Source organism: Rhinopithecus bieti, unplaced genomic scaffold (assembly GCF_001698545.2).
Source record: "Rhinopithecus bieti isolate Rb0 unplaced genomic scaffold, ASM169854v2 scaffold_13017, whole genome shotgun sequence".
Lineage (NCBI taxonomy): Eukaryota > Metazoa > Chordata > Mammalia > Primates > Cercopithecidae > Rhinopithecus > Rhinopithecus bieti.
The window spans coordinates 373495-397613 of record NW_016807377.1 but is presented as its reverse complement, the minus strand read 5'-3'; the positions used below and the strand labels follow the sequence as shown (position 1 = coordinate 397613).

General features: G+C 35.8%; 1 protein-coding gene across 1 annotated transcript in view; it reads right to left on the bottom strand.

Annotated features, from left to right (window-relative positions):
- CUNH8orf34 (chromosome unknown C8orf34 homolog) overlaps positions 1 to 24119 on the bottom strand; it is a 478644-nt gene that overhangs the window by 292235 nt on the left and 162290 nt on the right. The window contains exons 6-7 of the mRNA XM_017881532.1: positions 13506 to 13678; positions 2695 to 2861 (exon numbers count right to left, since the gene is read on the bottom strand). Of these exons, the coding sequence (XP_017737021.1) occupies positions 2695 to 2861; positions 13506 to 13678 (340 nt within the window). The remainder of the gene's footprint in view (positions 1 to 2694; positions 2862 to 13505; positions 13679 to 24119) is intronic.

Here is a 24119-nt window from a genome sequence, read left to right as displayed (position 1 = left end):
CAGAGGTGCTTAAAATGATTATATCTTAAAAATTCACAAGTTTGTATGTTTTATTATCTGACAAGTGTTAATTCCATAGTAAGCTACTTTTGCAATGTGAATTTATAAGGAGCATTTAAAGAAATCTTACAGAAAATATTTAATCTACTTAAAAATTACAGGTGTTGTACTATAGTATTTTCATACACCTAAAACATTTAGAAAAGACATCCACAAATATATAATTAAACAACTGTGAATAATTAAATATTAATCAGTATATATTAACAATGATAGTTTCCTTAATAAACAAAACAAGAGTCAATAGTTATTACTAACTTCTACTAGTTCAACTAAAAGGATTTTTTTCCCTTCAAATCAACCAATTTTATTGAGGAATAGTCCTTTTTTATATTAATGTCAACTAATAATTATACCTTTCACTTATTTATCACTTCACAAGGTTTACAGAGTGTTTTCCATGCATAATAAATATTTTTCAGCCAGTTATTTCTTGGTATAGATAACAAAGACAAGTTAAACATTTAAAACACATAAGCTATAGCAAACTCATCTACAAAATGTTGCAGATTCAAAAAGATTTTAAATATCAGATGTCTCTATTGCATCTTACAATGATTCTATATAAACTCTATAAAATTTGATTTCACATAAATTTCCAAGAACTTAGCGTATTTTTCTCAAATAGACACAATCACATGTGTTTCACTGGAATTGGTTTCAAAAACAAGAAATTGAATATGGTATTATTTTAGGGGAAAGCCCAGTGGACTTGTAACATTCCAAGCTATCACGGGATAATCTCATGACCTAGAGACCAACATTATTACACTGCTTGCCACCTGGGCTAAGATATGTGGAATTACATGGAGAAAGTCCAAACTTTCAACTATCTCTTATTATTAAACTTGCTGAGACCACAGGCTAAAATGTCTAAATAAAGAATTAATGAAGACTAGTTATTAATTACTCATCATTAGATAGTCTCCAAGACTCAATCCTTAGTCTTCAGCTTGGGAGACTAGAACCTTCAGCCAGGGCAGCTGAGATCTAGGGAGTACCAGCATGGAGTGAACACCTGCATCTCCTGAAAGAAACCCTGGATCTCACTTGCCCCTTTCCTGCTACTGTCCGAAGCAGAGGAACCATTTACAGGCGTAGTTATGGAGCACAATCACAAAGCAGCCCATACCTATGTGAGCAAACCTACAAAGACCACACCCTGCCTGCTGAGTTTACATCTATTTGCTTTTCAGGACTAGCCAGAGGAATCGGCTTCTCTAGGAAACATTCCTGGATCACCGTCCCTTACCTCTGCTTTAGCTATTACCCCTATACACAATCATGTGCTTCATCCAATTAGCGCAGGTAGTGACGTATTGACGTTTGTATCTTGAACATTACAATGTAAAATTCCTTTAAACACAGATGATAATGATTTTACTTTTATGTTCCCGGGCCCAAGCCAAGTGCTAGCATATAGTAAGTGCTCAGTAAATGTTTGTTGAATGACGCTACCACTGCCACATAGGGCACGTTTGCCATGTTAATGATTTGGAGGAGAGGAAAAGACCCAATTGGAAGAGACCAACAGCACGTAATGAAAACGCCATGATACAGTCTCCTTAATGCCAGCATGAATGCAGTTTTTACAGCATCAGAAAACATCTTTCAAACCTGTCAACATGGACTAAATAACACCTTTGTAGGCCTATGCAGGAAGACAATATATCATTTTTTATAATGATAGCATTTTACTGCCATAAACACTTAAAACCAAGGAATCTCATTTTTTAACAAAACCTCAGAAAATGGCCTATATTTTTCTGAGATTCCATATTCTATATGTAAAATGTGTTTAAGGCTTTCAAATAATTATATTATTTATTCTGTTTCTAAATAAAACACAATAGTATATTGTTACAGAGTATTTAAAATTATACTCTATTTTAACAGAATAATTGATACCACTGACTTAAAACTCACTGTTTTATATGTGGATCACTCTGAAATAACATTTCATTTTCTTCCTTCAGAAAATGATGATCCAAAGAGAAGTTCAGTTTAAAATATATATGAAGAGATTTCTGATGATGCAAAACATACAGATACTACATTAAAAATATAAAAGGATATCCTACATATACAAGATTAATAAGGTTTTCATGAAAGTAACAGACCTGAAGAAACTTTGAAATCTCCGCAAACTTTCCTGTCATTTATGGAAAACATGAAACACTAATTTACTATCGGCCCCTTTCAACTTTATTCTATTTTTCTAAAGCATCCTCAAAATAACAGGGGGACATTTTGGGGTGAGAGCTGAAATACGTACTTTGGGTATATTTTATAGACAATAGATGTAAACAAGGCAATTATTATCAGAGATTAAAGCAGACAGACTTGAATTTTGATCACAGGTGCACACAGAATAAAGCTTCATTACGTAGTCAGAAGGTAAAGTGCAGCATACACAAAGCACAAAATACAGTCTAATAAATATTCACATGCTTAGGGTGTTTCAATTTAGTTCTTACATGCAACTTTATGAGAGTCTAACGTAAATAAAATATGTACTAAATGCTTTCTTTTCCCTAAGACAAGGCTATTCAAAACTTCTAAAATCTCTTAATCACTACATATTTTTTACAATGCCAGAGAAGAAAATGAGAAATTATTAATTTTTAAAATTACCCAGCAATTCCATTGCATCATCTTCATTATCAATATCTTCTTCTGTTACAGATGGGGTAGGGCTGTGGATGGACTCAAAAGAATCTTGAGAGAGCATTGCGGCCAGGAGTTTCTTATGTTGCTGTTGCTGCTGTTTTAATCCTTTGTTCTTAGGCTCCATCTTTAAGCTGAAGAAATATTTAAATGTTAATTAGCTGTGATAAGTAAAGAAAATCTACAAACAAATGTCCATTTGGTTATTTTATTACACACATATGTGGACATGTTACTAAAGTTTTCCCCAAAGATAATGGAAATATCATCTTTCTTGAACACCCATGTGTGTCTCGCTAAGGAATTCCCAAGTGAGTATGGGGAAACTGAAATTTGGCTCACTTAAGAGGGCAGGTGCTAATCTACTCCTACCTATTGTTGCCATGTGGAAATTAAAGTCTACTCGATGAGTCTTCTGATTTTTAAAGAAGAGCTGGAAAGTCCAGATTATTAGTCCCTGATTTACAAAGCAAATGCATGTTAAGGAAAACACATGCAATGGAATAAATATTTTAAACTATTAAGATGTTTTAAAATACTCAACTTTAAATTCTTTTGCGTATGTGTATATAGTTGTCTCAACACCATTTGTTATAAAGACTATTCTCTCCCTCATTGAATTGTCTTGCTTTTATTTATAGTGCTTTTGAGTCTATTTCTTTGTATAGTTTTATTAGTGACTGCTCTTCCTGTTACAATATGTGTATGTATATTGTATCACATTCAGTAGACTGTTGTATTAGTGTCAACATTTACCACTTGGGGTGTATAGATACCTTACTTCCATTTTGGACCCTTTAGTTTCTCTACTTTTAAATATTATTGAGCATCAGATGGTGTTATATTTTTTGTTTCAATAGTTAAATATCATTTCTAAAACTCGTGAGGATAGTCCATTGTATATACCCGTATTTCTGCTCTTTCTGTTTTCCTTTCTTCCTTCCTGACGTTTTGAGGTAGATACTTTCTTGTCACTGAGGTAGATTCACTGTTACCACTCAGCTCTCCTAGCATCTTTAGTGGGGAAAGGGACTCTCAGGTCTGGCAGGGAAGGAAAGCATGTCCCCTAACCGTTTATTGTCAGCGAGAATCGGCAATACCCCTGGCCTATGTCTCTGGCTTCTCCTGGTGGTGTTGGTGTGGCTACTGTTCAATCAGGGGAAGAAATAACCTACATGGGCCACCTTCTCTTGCTATTTTGGGAGCAAGGAAATGCCCCTTATTCTGTTGAGTGGGGAACTGCAAGGAGCCCTGCTGCTAAGTTGTTCCTCTAGCCCTCAGGTGCCTAACCATTCCACCTTCCTCTTTACCCTTGTCACAGTTCTCTTTTGGTGCCTCTTGTTTATTTCAGGGTTTATATGAGTATGTAGTGAGGGACAGCAGAAAGCAATTAGTCTGCACCATCTTGTTCAAACGCAAGTGACACGACTTGTTAATTAGAAAGGGCAACTGATATCTTTACACTGGAAAAATCTGGTGGACATCACCTGCACCAAGTGATCAAACTTAGCATCACCAATAATACTGGACAAATTGACATTACGTACTTCCTAATATGATATAATAAGAAAGTACATCCCATCAACTATGTAGAATTTTTTTCCCAAAAATGTCTAATCTGAATTTAATCAGAGAACAATCAGACAAATGCAGATTTCAGGAATTTTTTCAAGATAACTGGCCCATAGTCTTCAAGAATGTAAATGTCAGAGAAAGGAAACAAAAGGCAGAGGACTGTTGTAGATTATAGAAGACTAAAAAGACTTGACAACTGGATTCTACACATGATCCTTTATTAGATGCTAGATAAAAAAGAAATAAACAAGTATACAAAAATCCATAAAGGACTTTACTGGAAAATTGAAGAAATCTGAAAATGGATTTTACATTAGATAACTTTATGGTGGGATTGGTTTGATATGATGATTATATTATGGGCACATAAGAAAATAGCTTTATTCCTAAGAAATACATGCTGAAGAATAACAATTAACATTTTATAATTTATTTGTAGATGGTCCAGCAAAAAATAGAATATGATATATGATAGATATATAGATAATAGGTCATAGGTAAAATAAAGATGGTAAAATGTTGATTGGTGAATGCAGGTGGGGGGTATGTGGATCTTGATATGACTACTTTTAAATGTTCTGTGGTTTGAAACTTTTAAAAGTAAAAAGGTAAGGGAAAAAATAAGAACAAATACATGAAAGCAACACATGTTAGCAATATTTATTTTAATTTTATCTTCCTTCCCAACTTAGGTTCCCAACAGAAATGGGATTGTTGCTAAGAGGTTGTAAAAATGCCTCCCTTTTTAAGTAATTTTTTAATTTGACTAACCCTCGATATCATTCCAAATAATTAAAGAAAATTATGTTTACTCTTTAATAGTGGAGATAAAACATAAATATTCACTTGAAAATGGAAGGAAGTTTATTTAGCTCCAGTCTCTTGCCAGGACATCTGTCCTCTGCATCATTGCATTATGTGTCTTCTAAACTGAGAACAATGTAACAATGTTACAGTCTTCCTTGACCAACTTTATTCATTGAGAAGTAAACAAAACCAGTGAAAACAAAATTTTAATTTGGATTTCTTAGCTGATAGATCTAACATGTTAAGCTGAATTAACACCTAAATTATTTATCTTAATTAAATTCATTTAAAATAACAATATTCATGTATTATTTTAGCCCCATTTGCTTTTGATTACTAGAAGGGATATAGATATTGCTTTGAATGACAATTGAACATAGTTCATTTACAAGATGAATAATTTGGGGCAAGTTACTTTTCCTTTCTTTTCCTCAGCTTTGTTATCCATAATGCAGATTACTGTAGTACTTCCAATGTATTTAATAATACAGTGGTTGGACTATTAAAAAGGGTTAATAAATGCAGAACAGTCCCTGGCAAAGAGCTCTATTTATGTCTGTTTAATAAATCAATTAAATTTTCCTTCATAACTTTAAATTTTATATTATAAACTTAACAAAAGTTAATAGAATATTATACTTTATATACATTTTATGTTTTCATGTAAAAAGACAGTTATGGCTTTAAGGCAATTTTCCCCCTTAGGAGTTAAATAATAATTCACAAAGTGTAACTGTCTGAAGCAGATGTTATATGTACATTCTGACAACTGCTTCTGCTTACTATGTACCTAAATATATAGGATGGTTAGATATTAAATATTTTGTGCAAAATTAATATACACTGTATCTTGAGATGCTATTTTATATGAATAAGCATAAATCAAATGTCTATTTATAAAACATAATATAATGATTTCTAAAAGGCCAACATATCACCAAAACATGCCTACTTACAGAAAAAGAGTATATCTATCCAAATATAAACTTAGAATTTTATTCCAGGTCCATACCTGTTTTTCTAGAATCCTTGGGGCTGGATGTGTCCTGTTGCATAAACTCTATATTATATAATACCTTCCAGAGGGTCTGTGGCCTTACCCTGTTATCAAATACATCAGTATTTCTCCATTATTATGTATTAGCATTCCCACTGACTGGGATAAATAATCTGCAGGGTTCAGATCAGGTTTCACTATAATGAATTACGAAAACAACTTTGGTTTTCAGAGCATTTTGAATTTCACTATTAGAGATAAGGATTGTGAGGAAAATATTTGAATAAATAACTGAGAGACGAAATCTCAAACACTGCTGTTAGGTCAAATAAGATGGGGGCTGAGACTTGAGGTTGGAATTTCAGAAGGCAGAGGTCATTTGAATGACACTGGGTAACTTGGACAAGAGGTCATCCTGTGACATTGACAAGGTCGCTTTCAATAGGTGGTGGGAATAACATTCTATTTGGAAAAGATTGCAAAATGAGGGGTCAGTGCACACAAGTAAACTACTGTGAGGAGTTTCTCTGTAAAGTGAATGAAAGACAGAGAACAATAATAGCTGGCGCCAGGGAGGCTTCATTTTTTCGAAAGATGTTCCATTATACCTTCATGCTGAGGGGAATGATGTAGGAGAAAGGAATGGTGCAGGGAATGAAGAGAAGTGATGAGCTTACATGGGTGAGTTAGAGTAAGGATCTAGCACGGAGTGGAGGAGGTTGCCCTAGGCGGAGCATGAGTGACTCACCCATAGCCATAGGGGAGAGCAGAAAACCTGAGCACAGATGAGCCAGGTGCACAGACAGTCTGCTGGAGAAGCTTATGGAGGTTTTCTTTATGACTGAAGCTATCTCTTTGAAACAGGAAACAGAGTCATTAGTTAAGAATAAAGATGGGGGACAAGTATTGGAGATTGGGGAAGAGCAGGAAAAACGTGTATTGGAGATTGGGGGAGAGCAGGAAAAACGTGAAGTCATCATTGAGGAGAGTGAATATGTGAATGGCCTCTGCCGAGGCAGGTGCAGCTGCATTGCCAGGTAGCACTACTGTGCCCCTGGAGTTTGGTGGTCGTGAATTCAGTGACACTGGCCAGTGTGGCCATGTGTCCTTCTGTAGCCTAGGTTGGTTCAGCCACAGAATAGGGAAATAATTAATGTAAACATGGTAGAGTTTTTCCAAGAGAGTAAAACAGGAAAAGAGGAACAGAAGATTTGAGGGCATATCCAAGGGACCAATTACCACGATGGGGCATAGATAAACCTGACTAAGGAGAAAGAACAAGGTGGGTGAGAAACAATAAAACTTTGGCAGCCTCAGTGTTTTGGGGGTCCCAGTTAAAGCTGAGTGTCAGAGGCAATGAACCAGAAAGATGAGAGGTGCTAATCAGAAAGTGAGATGCCTGATATTGATATCATGGATTTGCAGATAATGAGAATGAGAAGGTCTAGGATATGACAGAGGGAGTGATGGGGGAGGTAGGGTGGAATTCAAGATACATGGCAAAGAGTAGGCAAAGGAAGTGAGAGGCCAGGTTTGGGGAAGGATCACCGATGATATTGACGCTGACTTCACCAATGCAGCAAAGCTACTGGGGAGAGTTACAGGAGCTGGATGTTTGAATATTCAGAGAAAGGGGAATGACTGGCAGTTAGCAAATTATTGCTAGAAGATGATGTGGGAAATTAACACACTGGGAAATTCAGAACAAGATGCAGAACTGGGGATTGTTTTAGGGAGGAGACAGCAAGATCTGGAAGCAGCAGAGGATAAAGGATGACACCCACCCTCTTCTCCAGCTCCACAGCCTGTGGATCCTACAACCATTAAAAAACAGCAGCCTACTGCAGGGATGCAGGAGTGTTCATGCAGACAGTGTCGAGTGAGATTAGAACAAGAGGCGTTTTTCTAAGAGCACTTAGGGTTCTGAGGCCCCTCTTTCCCAGATTTGAACCTAAAGCTTAATAACAGGATTCTTAGACCAGCTTTCTGAAGAGAGACTGTAGAGCAAAGGATTTAAATGCACAGAATTTGAAGCAAGGCAGCCTAGCTCAGTGACCTAATGGCTATCAATTTTGGGATGGGGATGTAGCCACTCTGGGACTTAGTTTTCTCATTTCTGAATAATAGTGTTTTCATAAGGATGAAATGGGTTAAGATATGCAAAGCACATAGAGCAGTCTCTAAGTGGTAATTAATATCATTATGTGTTCAGAGAACACAAGGGGGGGCATCCTGGATATGTGAACACCTCCTCTTGAGCAGTAATATCTCACATCGAGAGAAAGGGAACAAAAAGAGGCCTGATGAGAAAGACTAGCAGTTAATATTTCAATTTGGTGTTCATATACTCAAAGAATCCATTTGCTTTGGTTTAAAAGAGTGATTTCTAAACAGGATCAAATGGAAAGGAACAGTTTAAAGAGGTCACCCCACAGACCCTCCCCCATGGGCCTGCCTGAGCAGGTGAGGCCTCCTGAGCCTTCATTCTGACCACTGGCCCTCCTCCTCCTGACCCCTGTCTCCCTCATGGGCCTGAGCTTGTTCCATTTAGTTTCACACTTTCCTTTTGAGCATAGATTGGTAAACATTAGTTTAATCTGATTCCATGCATTCTTTTTGGTGAAAAATTGGATGATTTCTTGGACTACCTCCTAAGCTTGTTGAGTTCACCCTCACAGTCTTGTAGGCTGAACCTGTGCCCCTTTTTTGACTCCAGTCATTAATTAAAGGGAGCTCTTCACACTAAACCCTTGGAAATTGAAGAGATCATGTAAAGTTTCACACTCAATTGTTGCATATAGATTTTATGCACAAGAGCTATTTTTAAGTAGATCTAAATATGATGTTTTTAGAATCAGTTTAGCAGACACTTAAGTGCTTGTCATATACCTAGCATTGTGTGAACTGAGCAGAAATAAAACTTTTTAAAAATTATTCTCCTCCACTTTTAAGCAATTCCTTTGAGTCTAGGATATTTTGTCATGTCGGTCTTATCCAGTATCTAGCACATTACCTGGTATTAACAAAAGCAAATGAATACTAAATAAATAAAAAGAAAAATTTGAACCTGTCAAAATGACTTCAACAATGATCTGAAATTAAATATATGCTCTTTTGGCTTTAAAAAGAAAGTTGTCTTGGCCAGGCATGGTGGTTCATACCTGTAATTCCAGCACTCTGGGAGGCCAAGATGGGTGGATTGTTTGAACCCAGGGATACAAGACCTGCTTGTGCATCATAGTGAAACCCCATCTCTACAAAAAATTTAAAAGAAATTAGCCGGGCGTGGTGGGGAGCACCTGTAGTCCCCACTTTAATTTATGAGCTTTAATGGAAAGCCCAGGAGGCTAAGGTGGGAGGCTCACTTTCACTGGGAGGTGGAGGTTGCCGTGAGCCAAGATAACACCATTGCACTCCAGCGTGGGTGACAAAGTGAGACTCTGTCTCAAAAAAAAAAAAAGAAATTTGTCTCTTTCTGCTGCCATCTGACCTGGCTGATAGTCTCAGGGGCATCCACAATGCTAAAAAGAGAAACAAACACCAGGTTCTTATCAAGCCATGCTCCAAGTCATCGTCCGGTTTCTCACTGTGATGATGAAGCATGGTTCCACAGGTGGATCTGAAATCATTGATGATCACAGAGCTGGGAAGATTGTTGTGAACCTCACAGGCAGGCTAAACAAGTGTGGAATGATCAGCCCCAGGTTTCATGTGCAACTCAAAGATCTAGAAAAATGGCAACATAATCTGCTCCCATCTGACCAGCTTGGTTTCATTGTACTGACAACCTCAGCTGGCATTGTGGACCACAAAGAAGCAAGACGAAAACACACAGGAGGGAAAATCCTGGGATTCTTTTTCTAGGGATGTAATACATACTTACAAATAAAATGCCTCAAGAGGAAACAGAAAAGAAATATGTTTTGGATTGAAATTGTACGAAAAAAGAAATTAAGAAATTTATAAGTTATGAGGTATAATTTTTGTGTGTTTTAGATATTTTCAAGACTTCTGTTCTTTGGTTTCTTTGGCAGATTACATATAAATCAATTAAAATTATTTATGCTTAAAATTTGCATGTTAGATTATTTCTAAATTACTAAATTTGATTTGTTTTCCATCATACCTATCACTACTTGAATTTATGGCATATATCTGTATATTCACTTGTTTACTACTTGTCTCCTTCTGCCAATAGAAAAAAATTCTAAGAGGAAGGGGACCATTTTCAGGCTTTATTCACAGATATGTTAGAAGCAATTATGAGCTTTAATGGAAAGAAAACTTATTAATGGGCAGTGAATTTAGCTTTTATTTTAATATTTCATACACATTTCTAAATTATAAATTTTTCTCTTTATTTTATGACATTTTCAATCTAATAACAGTTTTCACTTAAGAAATAAAGCTAATTCACCAGATCTACAGTATTTATGGATATTATTTTTGTCTTAATAAGGTGGTTCAGCTGCAGAGGAACTTCATTAGGCTTCAAGGCTTGATGAGCCTATTTGTAAATTCACATTACAATTTAACAAGTAATTTCAGAAAATCCATTACTCAGCTATTGCAAAGTTTAATTAAGATGGCTTAAAATAAGATTATATAGACTTATGAAACTCAATTTTTGTTTAAACTTATATTATTATAAATGTGGGATTATTTTTAATAACTAAATGTGCAACGAATGTATATGTTTTCCCACTAAATAGTTAGGCAAGCTATAGCAATTGATACCAATTGGTAGGATTTGACAATCACAGAAAGCCTTCAATCATTTCCCAACACATTCACCTCTCTCTTCGGTGAATTCCTCTCACTTTTCTTGCTCAAATGCTTTAATTTCTTTCTTAAGTACTCTTAATTCTGAACTGCTTTGAGAATCTAAGAAAGATGTGGCAGGACTCCATGTTAGTATCTCTTGTCTTATTCTACTAGTTTCCCTTTATCACCCTCACAATTTCTTTTCTAACCAGCACTTAATGCTTCAGGTGTCATTTGTATCAAGCTATTTGTAATGTACGTCTTGACCTCTTCATACAATGTCATGTTTGGGGGACCTACAGGAAGAAGTTCACACGCAGTACATCGTTAAAAAAAGGGGGTAAGCTTCTACCCATAAGGCTCTCAAGGTTTATTGTGCCATTTATTTAATTCCTTCTAATCTAACGGTGAAATTCTAGCCTATCATGTATCTATTATTCTGCAGGAAAAGGAAAGCTGGCTATGTAAAAAGATGGAGCGTTGCAGTAGCCATTTGAGTAAGACTTAATACACAATAGAGAAAAACTGAGATAGGAACGGCTGCAAGAAATAAAGATAAGACTATAAACAGTTCTTCTTGTCAGTAAGCTTTATTTAGCAGATGCCCAGCATCAGCCTGTGCCTTTGTCACTCATGTAACCGATATTAAACAACAACAAAAATATGCCAGCCCCAGTGGAGAGGGTGGGGTGAAAAATGGATGGAGTCATGCTTGAAAATTAAGCTTTCTCTTTCAGGAGTCTAGGATATGATTTTGTCAGTTGGTCATTAAAGTATAGTACAGGTTCATTTCTATTTAAGTGTAAAAGCTAAGACTCTGGAGTCATTAAAAAATTTTCTCCAACCCTTTCTGCTTGATCCAAATCAAATCTAATGCTGTGTGAGTTGCTGGTATAAATTCAAAAATCCTGTTTTGTATTAGAAGATGGAGAAAATATAGTTTCTAGCCCACAGTTTACTGCTGTTCTTGAAATTTAATTCAGATATGCATGTATTCTTTCTACTCTAATGGGGGCACCTGGGCAGAATTTCACCAGCTCTTTCCTGTCATAGTGTAATACCTCAATTTATGATTTAAAGACAGAAAAATAAAGAAAAAAATTAAGACAAACATTTAAGAGACATGTTCATGGACTGAGTTTTCTAGGTAAGGGAGTCCACTAGGATTAGAGAAAAGGTTCTCCCTTATTGAGTATTCAAGCAGGAATAAGAACTCACTGAAGCTAGGAAGAAAATAGAAGCACTAACACTTGTGATAAATAGTTCTGATTATTATTATGACTAAATGAAAGTAAAATGAAAGTTGACATTTCTCAATTTTACATTTAAGAACTAAAGATTTACCAATGAATAAAGATAAAGGTCTAGTAGGTTTTATAAGCCTGGTATTAAAAAAATTACTCTCATTGACAGATGAAATTGATCTGGCATTTCACAAAGAAGGTAAATGGATCTTTATAAATGGTTTTCTTCTCCTCTTACAAGATACTTCAACTATTTAAATAATTTAAAAGTTATTTCTCATGGAAATAGAATCAATTTTCTATAGGCCTGAAGCACATTAATGAGTATTCTGAATTTCCTTCCCTCCAGCCAAGTGATAAGTCACTGCAAAGAACCCCTGAAAGCTATTACATTGTAGAAAATATAATTTTCTCCTTGACAAAAAATAGTTACTGGTTGCTGCTAAATTTAACATAGAAAATACCAAGTTACTGTGGCTATGCTATGCATAGGAAAAACTCTTCTGTGATGGACAGCTGGTAACACTCACAGAAAGCTTAAGCTCCTGTTCCATTTCCATTCATGAGTATTTGTTTTCGCAGTCTTGTCTAAGCCATGCCTCCCATGATATTTTTCACCCCAGATACTTTGCAGAAGTTTTCATTTTTGTTTTGAGTTTTACTCACTGCAACTGGTATTACAAAAAAAAATTACTCTGAATATAGTTTTTCCAATAAACAAGATCTGGACATTTCAACATTAATTCACTATTACCAGCACATGGGCACTTAAGGTAAACCTCCTGCCACCATTTTGAGCCTGACGGGTCTGAGTAAAATGAAAGTATAGACTTTCACATTTACAAATAATGGTAGTTTCAAAAATTATACAAAGAAAATAGTAATAAATATATTCAATCATAGTTATCAACTCTAAACTTAAATGGTTCTAACTAAGGTTTCTCTCTCTTTATGGTCAATATTAACTTTGCCTCCTATGGTCTATTATACATTTAATACTTTTATTATCCCTGATGATTAACAATATCTTTCTGGTACATCAGAAGTCCCCCCTCTCCAATTCTTAACAGCCAGCCACTCTCTGTTCAATATTATAGTAGGTCTTGACTGGCAGCATATCCTTGAAATTATTTCTCTATTTGGTTTCAGTAGCAAAGACATGGTGGTCTAGATTTGAAGAAAAAAAATCAACACCAAAACCCCAAAGCAGGTCTGAAACCCTCATTTTAAGAGACAGCAATTGATGTTTGTATCCTATGTATAGACTAACATAATTTTCATAAAAAATTACTAAAAGGGATTTCATAAAAACCATGAACTTGGGTTTATTTTCCCTTTACCTTTTAATGACTAGTAATATAGAATCTCAGCAGACAGCTAGCTCATCTCACCTTCCTGCAGGGCTAGAGCCACTATCTTCACTTTCCCATTGGTCATTTTTGCTTCTTGGAATTGGAGGCTGTAGCATTTCAGCAGCTAGGGGATCAGCATCATTTTCTTCTCTACCAATCCATTCTCCAATCACACGGGGCCTCAGAATAGAAGAATTAAATGCCACTGTTTCCTGAAGAGAAGAAAAGAATATACTGTCTTAGATGACTTTTTTCTTATTAACAGGACAACAGGGAAATAAAGTTGCCTAGAGATTTGACTGTCAAATGCTTTTTGTCTTTCTGAATTGAAATAAAACTTCAGTTTCCTCCAACTCTACTAGATAGCTTGTTCTATGTGATTTATGCTAATTCCTAAGGTCACTGTGATAAAGGACCCAGGAGTGAAATCTTTGCTTTGAATTTGGAAGGCTGCATGTGTGCTCTCAGGAAAGAGGTGTGGGATGAGCATTCAAGGCAGAAGGAAGAGTGTGTTGTAAACAGGGCGGCTCACATAGGGAGAGAGCTTGGTGTCACTGCTGGGAAATAGTAAATAATGGCCCAGGTGGAAACTGGGTTGGGGTCAGGGGATAGGGACAAGAATAGAGAGGGCTCGAAGGCCATATTGCCTCCAATTGCAAAGCATTTTAGACATTTCGGGATCCAGTAGAAATTCGAAACAGGGCAATATCAATGGCAGATATGTTATACTAATTCAACAAATGTTAGTAATCTGTTTTCATAGACTCGGATACGATACAGCTATTAAAATGCTACTGTAGCAGAATACAGAATACATGTAATTGCTAGGGATTTTTTGTTATGTGAAAAAAGGACAAGTTAAAAAGCAATACTCATAGTATAATCTAGTTTTTGTTTAAAAAATTCATATGAATGTATATCCGTTTCTTGTTCACTAATTCATTCATTTCTTCATTCTCTAACATTTATTAAGACTTGCTACAGGCAAAGAACTGCTTGATATGCTGAGGAAAACAATAGTGAATAAGATCAAAATTTAATAGTGCCTTTATCTGAATGAAGGAACTACAGGTAATTTTAGTTTCTTCTTTTTGCACTGCAATATCATTTCTAAATTCTACAGTAAATATGAGAAAATATATTTTAATGCCTCTTCAGCTGAAAAATATAGGCCTTGCTTAAATATGTTTAGTGATAACTTTTACTATTACAATAGTCTTGAACAGTTCTTTAAAAATTCAGACGGTGGGCCGGGCGCGGTGGCTCAGGCCTGTAATCCCAGCACTTTGGGAGGCCGAGGCAGGCAGATCATGAAGTCAGGAGATGGAGACCATCCTGGCTAACACGGTGAAACCCCATGTCTACTAAAAATACAAAAAAAAAAAAAAATGAGCCGGGCGTGGTGGCAGGTGCCTGTAGTCCTAGCTCCTCAAGAGGCTGAGGCAGGAGAATGATGTGAACCCTGGAGGCGGGGCTTGCAGTGAACCGAGATCACGCCCCTGCACTCCAGCCTGGGCAACAGAGCAAGACTCTGTCTTAAAATAAAATAAAATAAAAAAATTTTAAAACATTAAAATTCAGATGGTGTTCTGAGTCTTCAGACTTCACAACATATTCTACATTTCAGTACAGAATATAATGCAATATAATCTTACAATAATACAATATAATATATAATCAGCATACAAATATAATACCAAAAGCAACACATGAAATACGATTTAGGACATATTTGATGAACATTTCTCCAAGTAATAGCAAGTGACGGAAAGGAACTAGATATCTTAATTTTAATACAACCTACATGAAAATATAGCAGATACATTTTAGAACCTGTGTTTGTAAAACTTAGCAGGTAATCTGAACTCTTTCTATACGTACATTCCCCACATCAGAAAATTAAAGCACTACAATGGATTTCAGCTGTAAAATAATGCAATCAAATGAATGTTTTCAAAAAATCAGAAGGGCATATGCATCTGCCACAATTTAATATTATTTGAAGTACAGAAATTAAAACTAACAATACTGTTCAATTTTAAATCTATATTTACTTTTAAAAGCAGATGATTGTGAAGACATGTTTTTTAATTTAAAAATCTATAAACAGATTTACAACTTCAGAATACTTTTCCATCTGTGAGACTTTACAATGTTACTTATTCCTTGAATTTCATTTTCTCCAATTATAAAATGGGGATGATAAAAATTATAAAGCCTATCGTATCAAATGAATTAGTAAATAACATAATTAAACCATAAAATTCTTCCCCCCCCCCCACACCCCGGTGAAAGACCATTTTTTAAAATTTGTTTTGCTTTAATTTTCAAACCCTCAGGACCAATATTTTCATAAAAAAACATGAAAACCAATAATCATAAACAACAATCTTTACAAAACAAAGTCATATAAAACATAAGCCAAGGGTTTTAAATTTGTTTTCATTCAACAAATATCGTATTGCTACAAAATTCACTAAATACTCTCAATTTCTATACTTCTTTTATTGGAGAATAGCAAAAGCAATTTAACAGACTCTGCGTTGTGGGCTTTTAAAATAGAATTGCTGTGTGTCACTGTGTATTGAATGTTGTGTGTGGACGTATTCTCAGTGAGCTGAGGTCTCTGAGAAAAAAACTATTATATATACACACATATTTGTGTATTTGTGATTTAATTTTCATAACTTTTCAAAAGTAATACAGGTGTGTTCTGCATCTCCTGACTGACCAGAAAGTACAGTTGCATGATGTAAGTGCCCAAGTTTGTGTTTATGTTTAAAATTAAGTCGGCAATGAGCACTATTACTTTAAATGTCAAGGTCTCATACAAAAAGACCAAAGAAAGCTAAAGAATCCGATACTTCGAACAGTCATTTATATTAAATGGGAAAGCTAAGCCTTAGATCTGCATCTTTTAATTCTTACTTTAATATGCTTGATCATAGTTTTACAATAAATGCATACCAGAAATGACTCACACAATTTTTTTCATTTTGAAGCACATTTTATCATCGTACAATGTATGAGAAAAGAATAAAACCAGACCCTTGATTGCCACTGTTCTTTAAATCACAATTTATGTAACATATTCCCCTGTATCTACCACTTTTTTTTGCATACTTACAATTTTTTTTTTAGATGGAGTCTTGCTCTGTCGCCGGCTAGAGTGCAGTGGTGCGATCTTGGCTCACTGCAACCTCTGCCTCCCAGATTCAAGTGATTCCCTTGCCTTGGCCTCCCAAATAGCACACTACAGGTGTGCACCACCATGCCCAGCTAATTTTTGTATTTTTAGTAGAGATGGGCTTTCACCATGCTGGCCAGGATGGTCTTGATCTCTTGACCTTGTGATCCACCCACCTTGGCCTCCCAAAGTGCTGGGATTACTTTTGTGAACCACCGTGCCCGGCCACAAATTTTAATGCTAAATCAAAAGCCAACAACAGAATGTTCATAAAAGCTACCTTGGACTTTGAGTTTGGAGAGTTGGCATCTTTTTCTGGCTTGATATACTAGAGGCTGTCTGCTATTTAAGGCCCTAAAGGGAGGGTCAGGGGAAGCACATTGAATGTATTTAGTCTATGATCCATATTCTAAAGGTTTTTCATTGCTATTCTGTTTATTTTGAGGGAAAAGATACAAACATGTAAAGTATAAAATAAGATTATATATAAATGTATATATATATAAATGGCCCCACATGTGTGTTTTGTAATTAAATATACTAGTTCAGAGAAGATGAAGCTGAAGCTCAACACGGACCGGATTCAGCAGTGGTAGTCTCACTGAGGGACATGACCAAACGTCAGTACAAATTGTGCTTTCTTCCTTTTTTAAATTTTGGATTCAGGAGGTGTACATGTAGGGTGGTTTCATGGGTATATTGGGTGATGCTGAGGTTTGGGACACAGATAAACCGTAAAATTCTGTGTATGAGCCAGATACAATTATTTAAGAGTGTGGACTGTATTCAAATCATTTCTATTATTTGATGTATCACTGTGGAACGGACAAATTGAGTAAGAATAGATACATGGTAGTCAATAAGGGCAGAGTAACAGAACAGGGAATTGACAGTGCAGTTTTTATCCTGTAAAGTTTCATTTTATAGATATTATATTTAAAAGGTTGAATAATTAATTCAATGTTATTAATATCATTTACATACGGGGCAGAATTGGGCTTGGAGATTTGTCTAAGTATAGGCTCAAAGTAGATGGGACTTGAAACACAGAAATGAACAAAGAAATTGATCACTGGAACAACAGAAATAGATGAGTTTAGGCACTGTAAGCCAAAGACTGAAAAAGGTTTTAGAGTTGGGTATGATCAGAAAGTTGAGAGCAGTACAGAATCAGAACTAACTCCTTGGTTGCTTACTAGGAAATCAAATGCAATGGTAGATGTATCGCTATTGAAAAGTAGAGCACAGAGAGAGAATAAACGGTGTGATATTCAGGATGTTTAACTCCACCTGGAGTAGAAATTTAGTAAGAAATAGCTGACAAGCAAAGCAATAACAAGAGCTGCAAACAAGAGTCAGAGGAATTAGGAAGTGAATATTTTACAGGTGAAAAATGGGGCTCTACTATTTTATTTTCTAAATTCACAAAGCTCTTTATATTCCTCCAATTCTGGTGTTGATGAAAAAATGTTAGCAAAGAGTACTTTCTCCTTTTAAAAATATATATATATCTGAAAAAATTTGAATGTAGCCTTTTTACACATAGCAGATCAAAGTAGTAGAGTTTTGGTTATATTATTTATATTTGCCTAAGCTAAGTAAACATCCTTCCATAGATCTTTATGAAAGGGTTTTAGTGAAGAGAGCAGTTCTAAACACTTCATATAACACATCACAGACAGCAATCCACGGCAAAAGTAATTTAAAAATGCAAATGAATTAAAAATTATTTGAAAATATTTTAAATACATGGGTAAAAAACATTTAAAATTTCAGAGATAAACTTTTAAAATCCTTATTATTATTTAGTAATGTAAAAATACATGTTCCTTTGCTCTTTCAAGTGTAGAGGTCCCTACGTTTTGAGGTTCTTAAGCAAGTCAGCATAACTTTAATAAGAAAAGCAGGCAGGGCGTGGATTATAGGTAGATTACACACCTGTAATCCTAGCACTTTGGAAGGCCCAGGCAGGTGGATCCCTTGAGGTCAGGAGTTTGAGACCAGACTGACCAACACTGTGAAATCCCATCTCTACTAAAAATAAAAAAAATTAGTTGGGCGTGTTGGCACACGCCTATAATCTCAGCTACTCAGGAGGCTGACACAAGAGTATCACTTGAACCTGGGAGGAGGAGGTTGCAATAAGCTAAGATCACACCACTGCACTCCAGCCTGGGTGACAGAGTGAGACTCCATCTCAAATAAATAAATAAATAAATAGCATTCCCAGTCAAAAATTCTTTCAAAGCTTACAAATTTCTGCAGTATGGCTTATCAGCAAGAAGCTCACCTATCCAGGAAGTAGTTACCTTGTCCTAGGCTCTCTTTCCAAGAAGTCTGCTTTCAGTGGTTAATCCAAGAGTTCAACTACTATGACCACTGGTTCTCAGCACACTTGATTATACTCCAAGTTATCTGACTCTATTTCCTCTTGTTAATAAAACTGGATGTTTATGGAAGGCTGAGATCATGTCTTAAACTCCTTTGCTCTCCTCATAATAAATAGCATAATTCTGATTTCATGAAAATAAACATGAAAAGATGTGTTGAATGAATTTTTTAAATCCTCAAGAATGAAAAACAGGGCATATGCAGTGAACTACGAAGTATCTCTACATCTAACTAAAATCATGTAAATGATTCCCAGACAACACTGATTAATGTACTTTTTAAGCCATATCAGAAGAATGTCTGTCTACAAGATGGTCATTTTTTTAATGAAATATTTCTTATAAACTCTTAAGGTTTGGATAAATTATTTTGATCCTGCTATTTCAAAAATGGAAGTTTTGGAACACAATTCTGTTACACAAACACATTAGATGTTTGGAATAGATAATAAACATCCTTAAAATAATATATACATTGAATTCAAGTTAGGGACTAAAGATGGTAATGTAAGCAGACTGTTAGCTCTTTTCTCACTAGCTCTTATTCTTTGTAATAATTAGTGTGAACTGATTCATACGTAGCACAATTTGTGTGTACTGGCTGAAGGCCAGTACATCACATCAGCAGCTGAAAAGAGTATTCAAAGAATTTTTCATCTTTAAGGATATTTACTTAACAGCATATATTCTTCTCAAAAACTTTACATTACATTCAGTGAAAATCTGGAACCATCTGTGTCTTACTAGTCAACATGTTAAAACTGTAATATGAATAATGTAAAACGAGAAAATTGCTTTTATTTTACTCAGAACATATTAATGAGATGATTGTGACTCAAGATTTGTTACTAAGTTTCAACTTTGTTTGCATATACTTTTCACAATATCAATTATAAATGGAGTACAAGATCATTTGGGTTTACACTGCTTTAAGATGGTTAACGTTGGAAAGTTTATGAAACACAGGCCAATCTTACTGATTTGTATCTACCCACACTTAAGTCGTGAAGATGAGAAATTATCTTCTATATCTCATAGCATGTAATTTACATAGAGCAGCTGGAGAAAGAAGGAAAAAAGGGAGGGCTGTAGGCATTACAGAAAAAAGACAAAAAAAAAAAAAAAAACAAGTGAGGTCAAATCTCAGAACTCAGGTCCTATTCCTACATTGTTTAGAAAGGCTTCCCAAATAATTAAACTACTTTTTGAAAATCGTATCACTGACAAAACCTGTATATATTTAAGGTGTACAACGTGATTTTTTAATGTACATATATAGCATGAAATGATTACAATAATCTAGCTAATTAAAATAATTAAACTACTTTTTATCATGTGCACTTAGTATACTGAACATGTATACACTATTCAACTGTTTCAATGCCAACTTTCTCATTCTAACTCATATCTGTTCCATTCCCCTCTGTTCATTTTGTTTGCTGATTCCCATAATCTCTTCCTTAAAATTATCTCCTACTATAAAATTGCACTCCCCTCCTCAATGAACTTCTATTTTCTTTATTTCTCTTATTGTGTTTCTGCCTGGTCCACAAATACCCCAACTCCAACTATTTGGATAACTGTTACGCTGTTGAATGAAAATAAGACCCATTATTGAAAAAATTTTACAGACTACAAAAGCCCAGTTACAAAAGCCAGATAGCCATGTCCTATAGGCTAGAAAAGCAAATTATATTCTATCTTAATAAATAATTTTAATAATTTTTGCACTGCTATTTCTCCTCATATTATGGGCTAGATATTCTGAAAACACTCAATCTTCAAAATATGTAATACTTCTAGCTGAAATGGAACAAGACGTCATTTGAATGCAAAGCTTAGGAGAAAAGGACTTGTGAGAAAAGAGGAGAAACCATCAGAAGGGAAATCCGAGTCCAGACTGAAAATGAGAGGCAGCTGATGCAAGCAGCTGCCCTGTGCACATTGACAGATCCCTGGTTGCCTGGAGCCTTTGCCTGGCCTGATAATGCCATTAGTGGGTGGTAGAATGATAAACTTAATGACCCTGATTCTTCACCTTCCTGCATCTGAGACAGTCAGGTGGGAGGCAGTCCTCAGAAAAACCCCAACCAGCCTGAGCACTGGGGTGGAGACACAGAGGTTCACAACATTTGTAGCAGGGAGGAGCCAGGCCCCTCCTCATCCTGTGTGGAACCTGGGATCTGAACTGTGAGGTGGGAAGCACTTTAGCAGGGACTCTGGCCTAGCGAGGGTCCCTGTTTCCACCTTTTATTCCTTTTTCACACAATAAAACCCTGTCTTACTCACCAATCAAATTGTCTGCAAGCCTGAATTTTCATGGCTGTGGGACAAAGAACCCCCATCTTCACCTGAACTAAGGAAAAGTCCTGCAACATTTTTGATGCCCAATATGGGGCTTGAGAAATGGTGAATAAAATGGGTACTCAAAATCTCTTCCTGTTGCTTCTAAGCCTTTTCATCCTCAGACTTCTGAGGGTAATGGAAACCATACCCCCACCCCCCATCACTCCCAGGCCTTTTCATGGCCTTTTCCTTCCTTTCTGGGACAGACCAGCAAGCAGCAGCTCCCTGTCACTCTCTGCTCCTTGCTAGGGCTGGGATCACAAGGCCCAAAAGTCCCATACAGTCAACTGGCTGGTTCCCAGCCATGTGATGCAGCAGTGTTCCCCTTCCCAGGCCAAGGGGTTCAGCTTTATTGGACAGTAATTAAGCATTTCTCCTGGTGGAGGAACCACTTGCATAAGAATAAGAAGTTCTTCACCAGGCATATTTAAGCTGTTTTTTTGTTTGTTTGTTTGTTTTTCTTCTCCTTCTCTACGTCATCAGCAGTTAAGTTTTATTTTTTATTCCTTTTAGAAGATGTTTTTACTAGGCCAGACCTCAGAAATATCACTGTTTATATTCTCTGCAAAGTTTTGATTTGAAATCAAGCTTCTGTCTTGTTTTACATCCTGAGGGCATGGCTTGTAACTCCAGTGGCAAGGCTTTGTTTAGCAATCCTACCTTAGAGAATGAGTTCCTTTCTGGTTTGACATCTGCATGTACTCCTAGCCCTGTCTCTTCAAGGATCCCACCAGCAAGTAGGTTTTCTTCTTCCTGTCTGTGTCTGTACTGTGTATGATGTCTATAATAAGAGCTCCTAATTAATTTGGCCTAAAGAAAGACAAGCGCTTGAATCAAGTAGTTTTTCAAGGGAAGCTAAAAGCTGCAGTACCTTTCAGTTCATGTGACTTTAATCTTTCAGAAATAAAAACAGCCTTAAAGATTATTGGTAAAATGCAGGGATCATTAAAATGTAAAGTAAGTGAACTAAAATATGCAGGTCAGATGCAAGGTTTGCTAAACATTTTGAGGTTACAAACTGCTTTTTTGGTTTTGAAACTATTTGATGTGCCGGCTTCACAATTGGTAAAGCCTGGGGACATATGGAACTAATCACACCCTTAATTATGCTGGAGTCAAACCTTGGCTGCACTTGGCACACAATTAAAGCAACTTACCAAGTTTTACCTTAAAGCTAAAAATTGCTAGGAGTTACAATTATAACACATCATTGAGACTACTGGAAATACATTTACATACAAGGTGTGTAAGAACAGTCAAATTTGTTGTTGGTGGACTTTTTTAGTGAAAGGTCATAAGAAGGCATGGAAATGTAAATTTTTGCCTAGGGTTAAAGGACTGCTTTAAATTAGATAGGAAAAGCTAAAAGTTCAAACCAGTGGTGGAAGAATTCTGAAAATTAATCTTGCAGAAGAGGTTCTCTGTGTGAACATATTGACTAAATATGTTATATTTAGTTATAGAAGGTTAAAAAGGTTTTTCCTTATTTAAAATTTCTGATTCATCATTTTGGCAAAATAAATAATTTATGATAATGTGGAATTCTATTTCATAATATCAGGTGTTTTAAATCTTGAACATATTTGACAGCCTTCCCCAAATCAAACTTCATTTTCAAAATTGTTTTCCCTGACACCTGGCTTTTTGAATGGTTCAAAGGGCCCCTGAATCATCCAGAAAGAAAAGTAAACAGGATTATTTAACATGTTTAGGTACATGGGATTGCCAAAATGATGTTCAATCTTCTTTAGGTTGTATTTTTGTGAATAATGCTAATGTATGTTCCAAAATTGTATGGAATTTCTAAAATTCTAATGTTTAAATATATGCAATCAATCATAACTAAGGTTGTTATGTTAAGTTATGGTAAACCACAAAGATAACCAAACTTCTTTGTCAATTGTGTTTCCAACTGTAACTACTCTGGACATTTTGCTAGTCACAATTACTATCTTGTTTTAATCCTTTTCAAAAGATGGTTGATAGTAAGCTATAGAAATTTAATAGGTGCTCCCAAATACAGGCTTCTGATAACTTTGAAGAATGTGACATTTGAATAAAGAAAAGAACACTTTATAAAGAGCTCAAGTGTTCACAAATATCAAGCAAAACCAGAGTTAATTAAATGGACTGAAATCAGATAGCTGAAGCAAACTTTTTGACTTGCTTGGAATGTTGCTGATTCTTATTTTGTCTTTCAGAGTCAAGGAAACTTATTTTGAACTATTTACAGACTTTAATAATTGAGTAAGTTACACTCTTATGAACAAAATTTGGAGCATGTTTGTTTCTCTCTGCCTGGGTCCTCTAGAATTTGGAAACTATCCGTGAGTATTCTTAACTTATGGCATTGTTAAATATAGTGAACCCCAAGTTTCTCTTCAAAGCATGTCAGGGTGTTCAGCCCTCTTATTTTCTGTTCTCCATTTTAAAGTTTAACTTCCTGGTTCTCTTCACCCCTTGCCTCTAGTTTCAGTAAACAACTTTCTTGCCAGTTCTAATCAGTAGTTCACATCTGTTTCCCTGGTCATCTGCTTTGACCTGAGTCACCGCTGGTCACCTGCTCCATCCTGACTCATCCTGAGTCACCTGTTCTGTAACCATCCTTCCCGCCAAACTACTCACTGCCCCACTCCCACTAGTACCCCGATCTCTTTAAAATAGCCAATAGAAATTAGCTTAGACTGTGCGGTCCAACCCTAGTCAACAGGGAATGGCACCGCAGTAGGG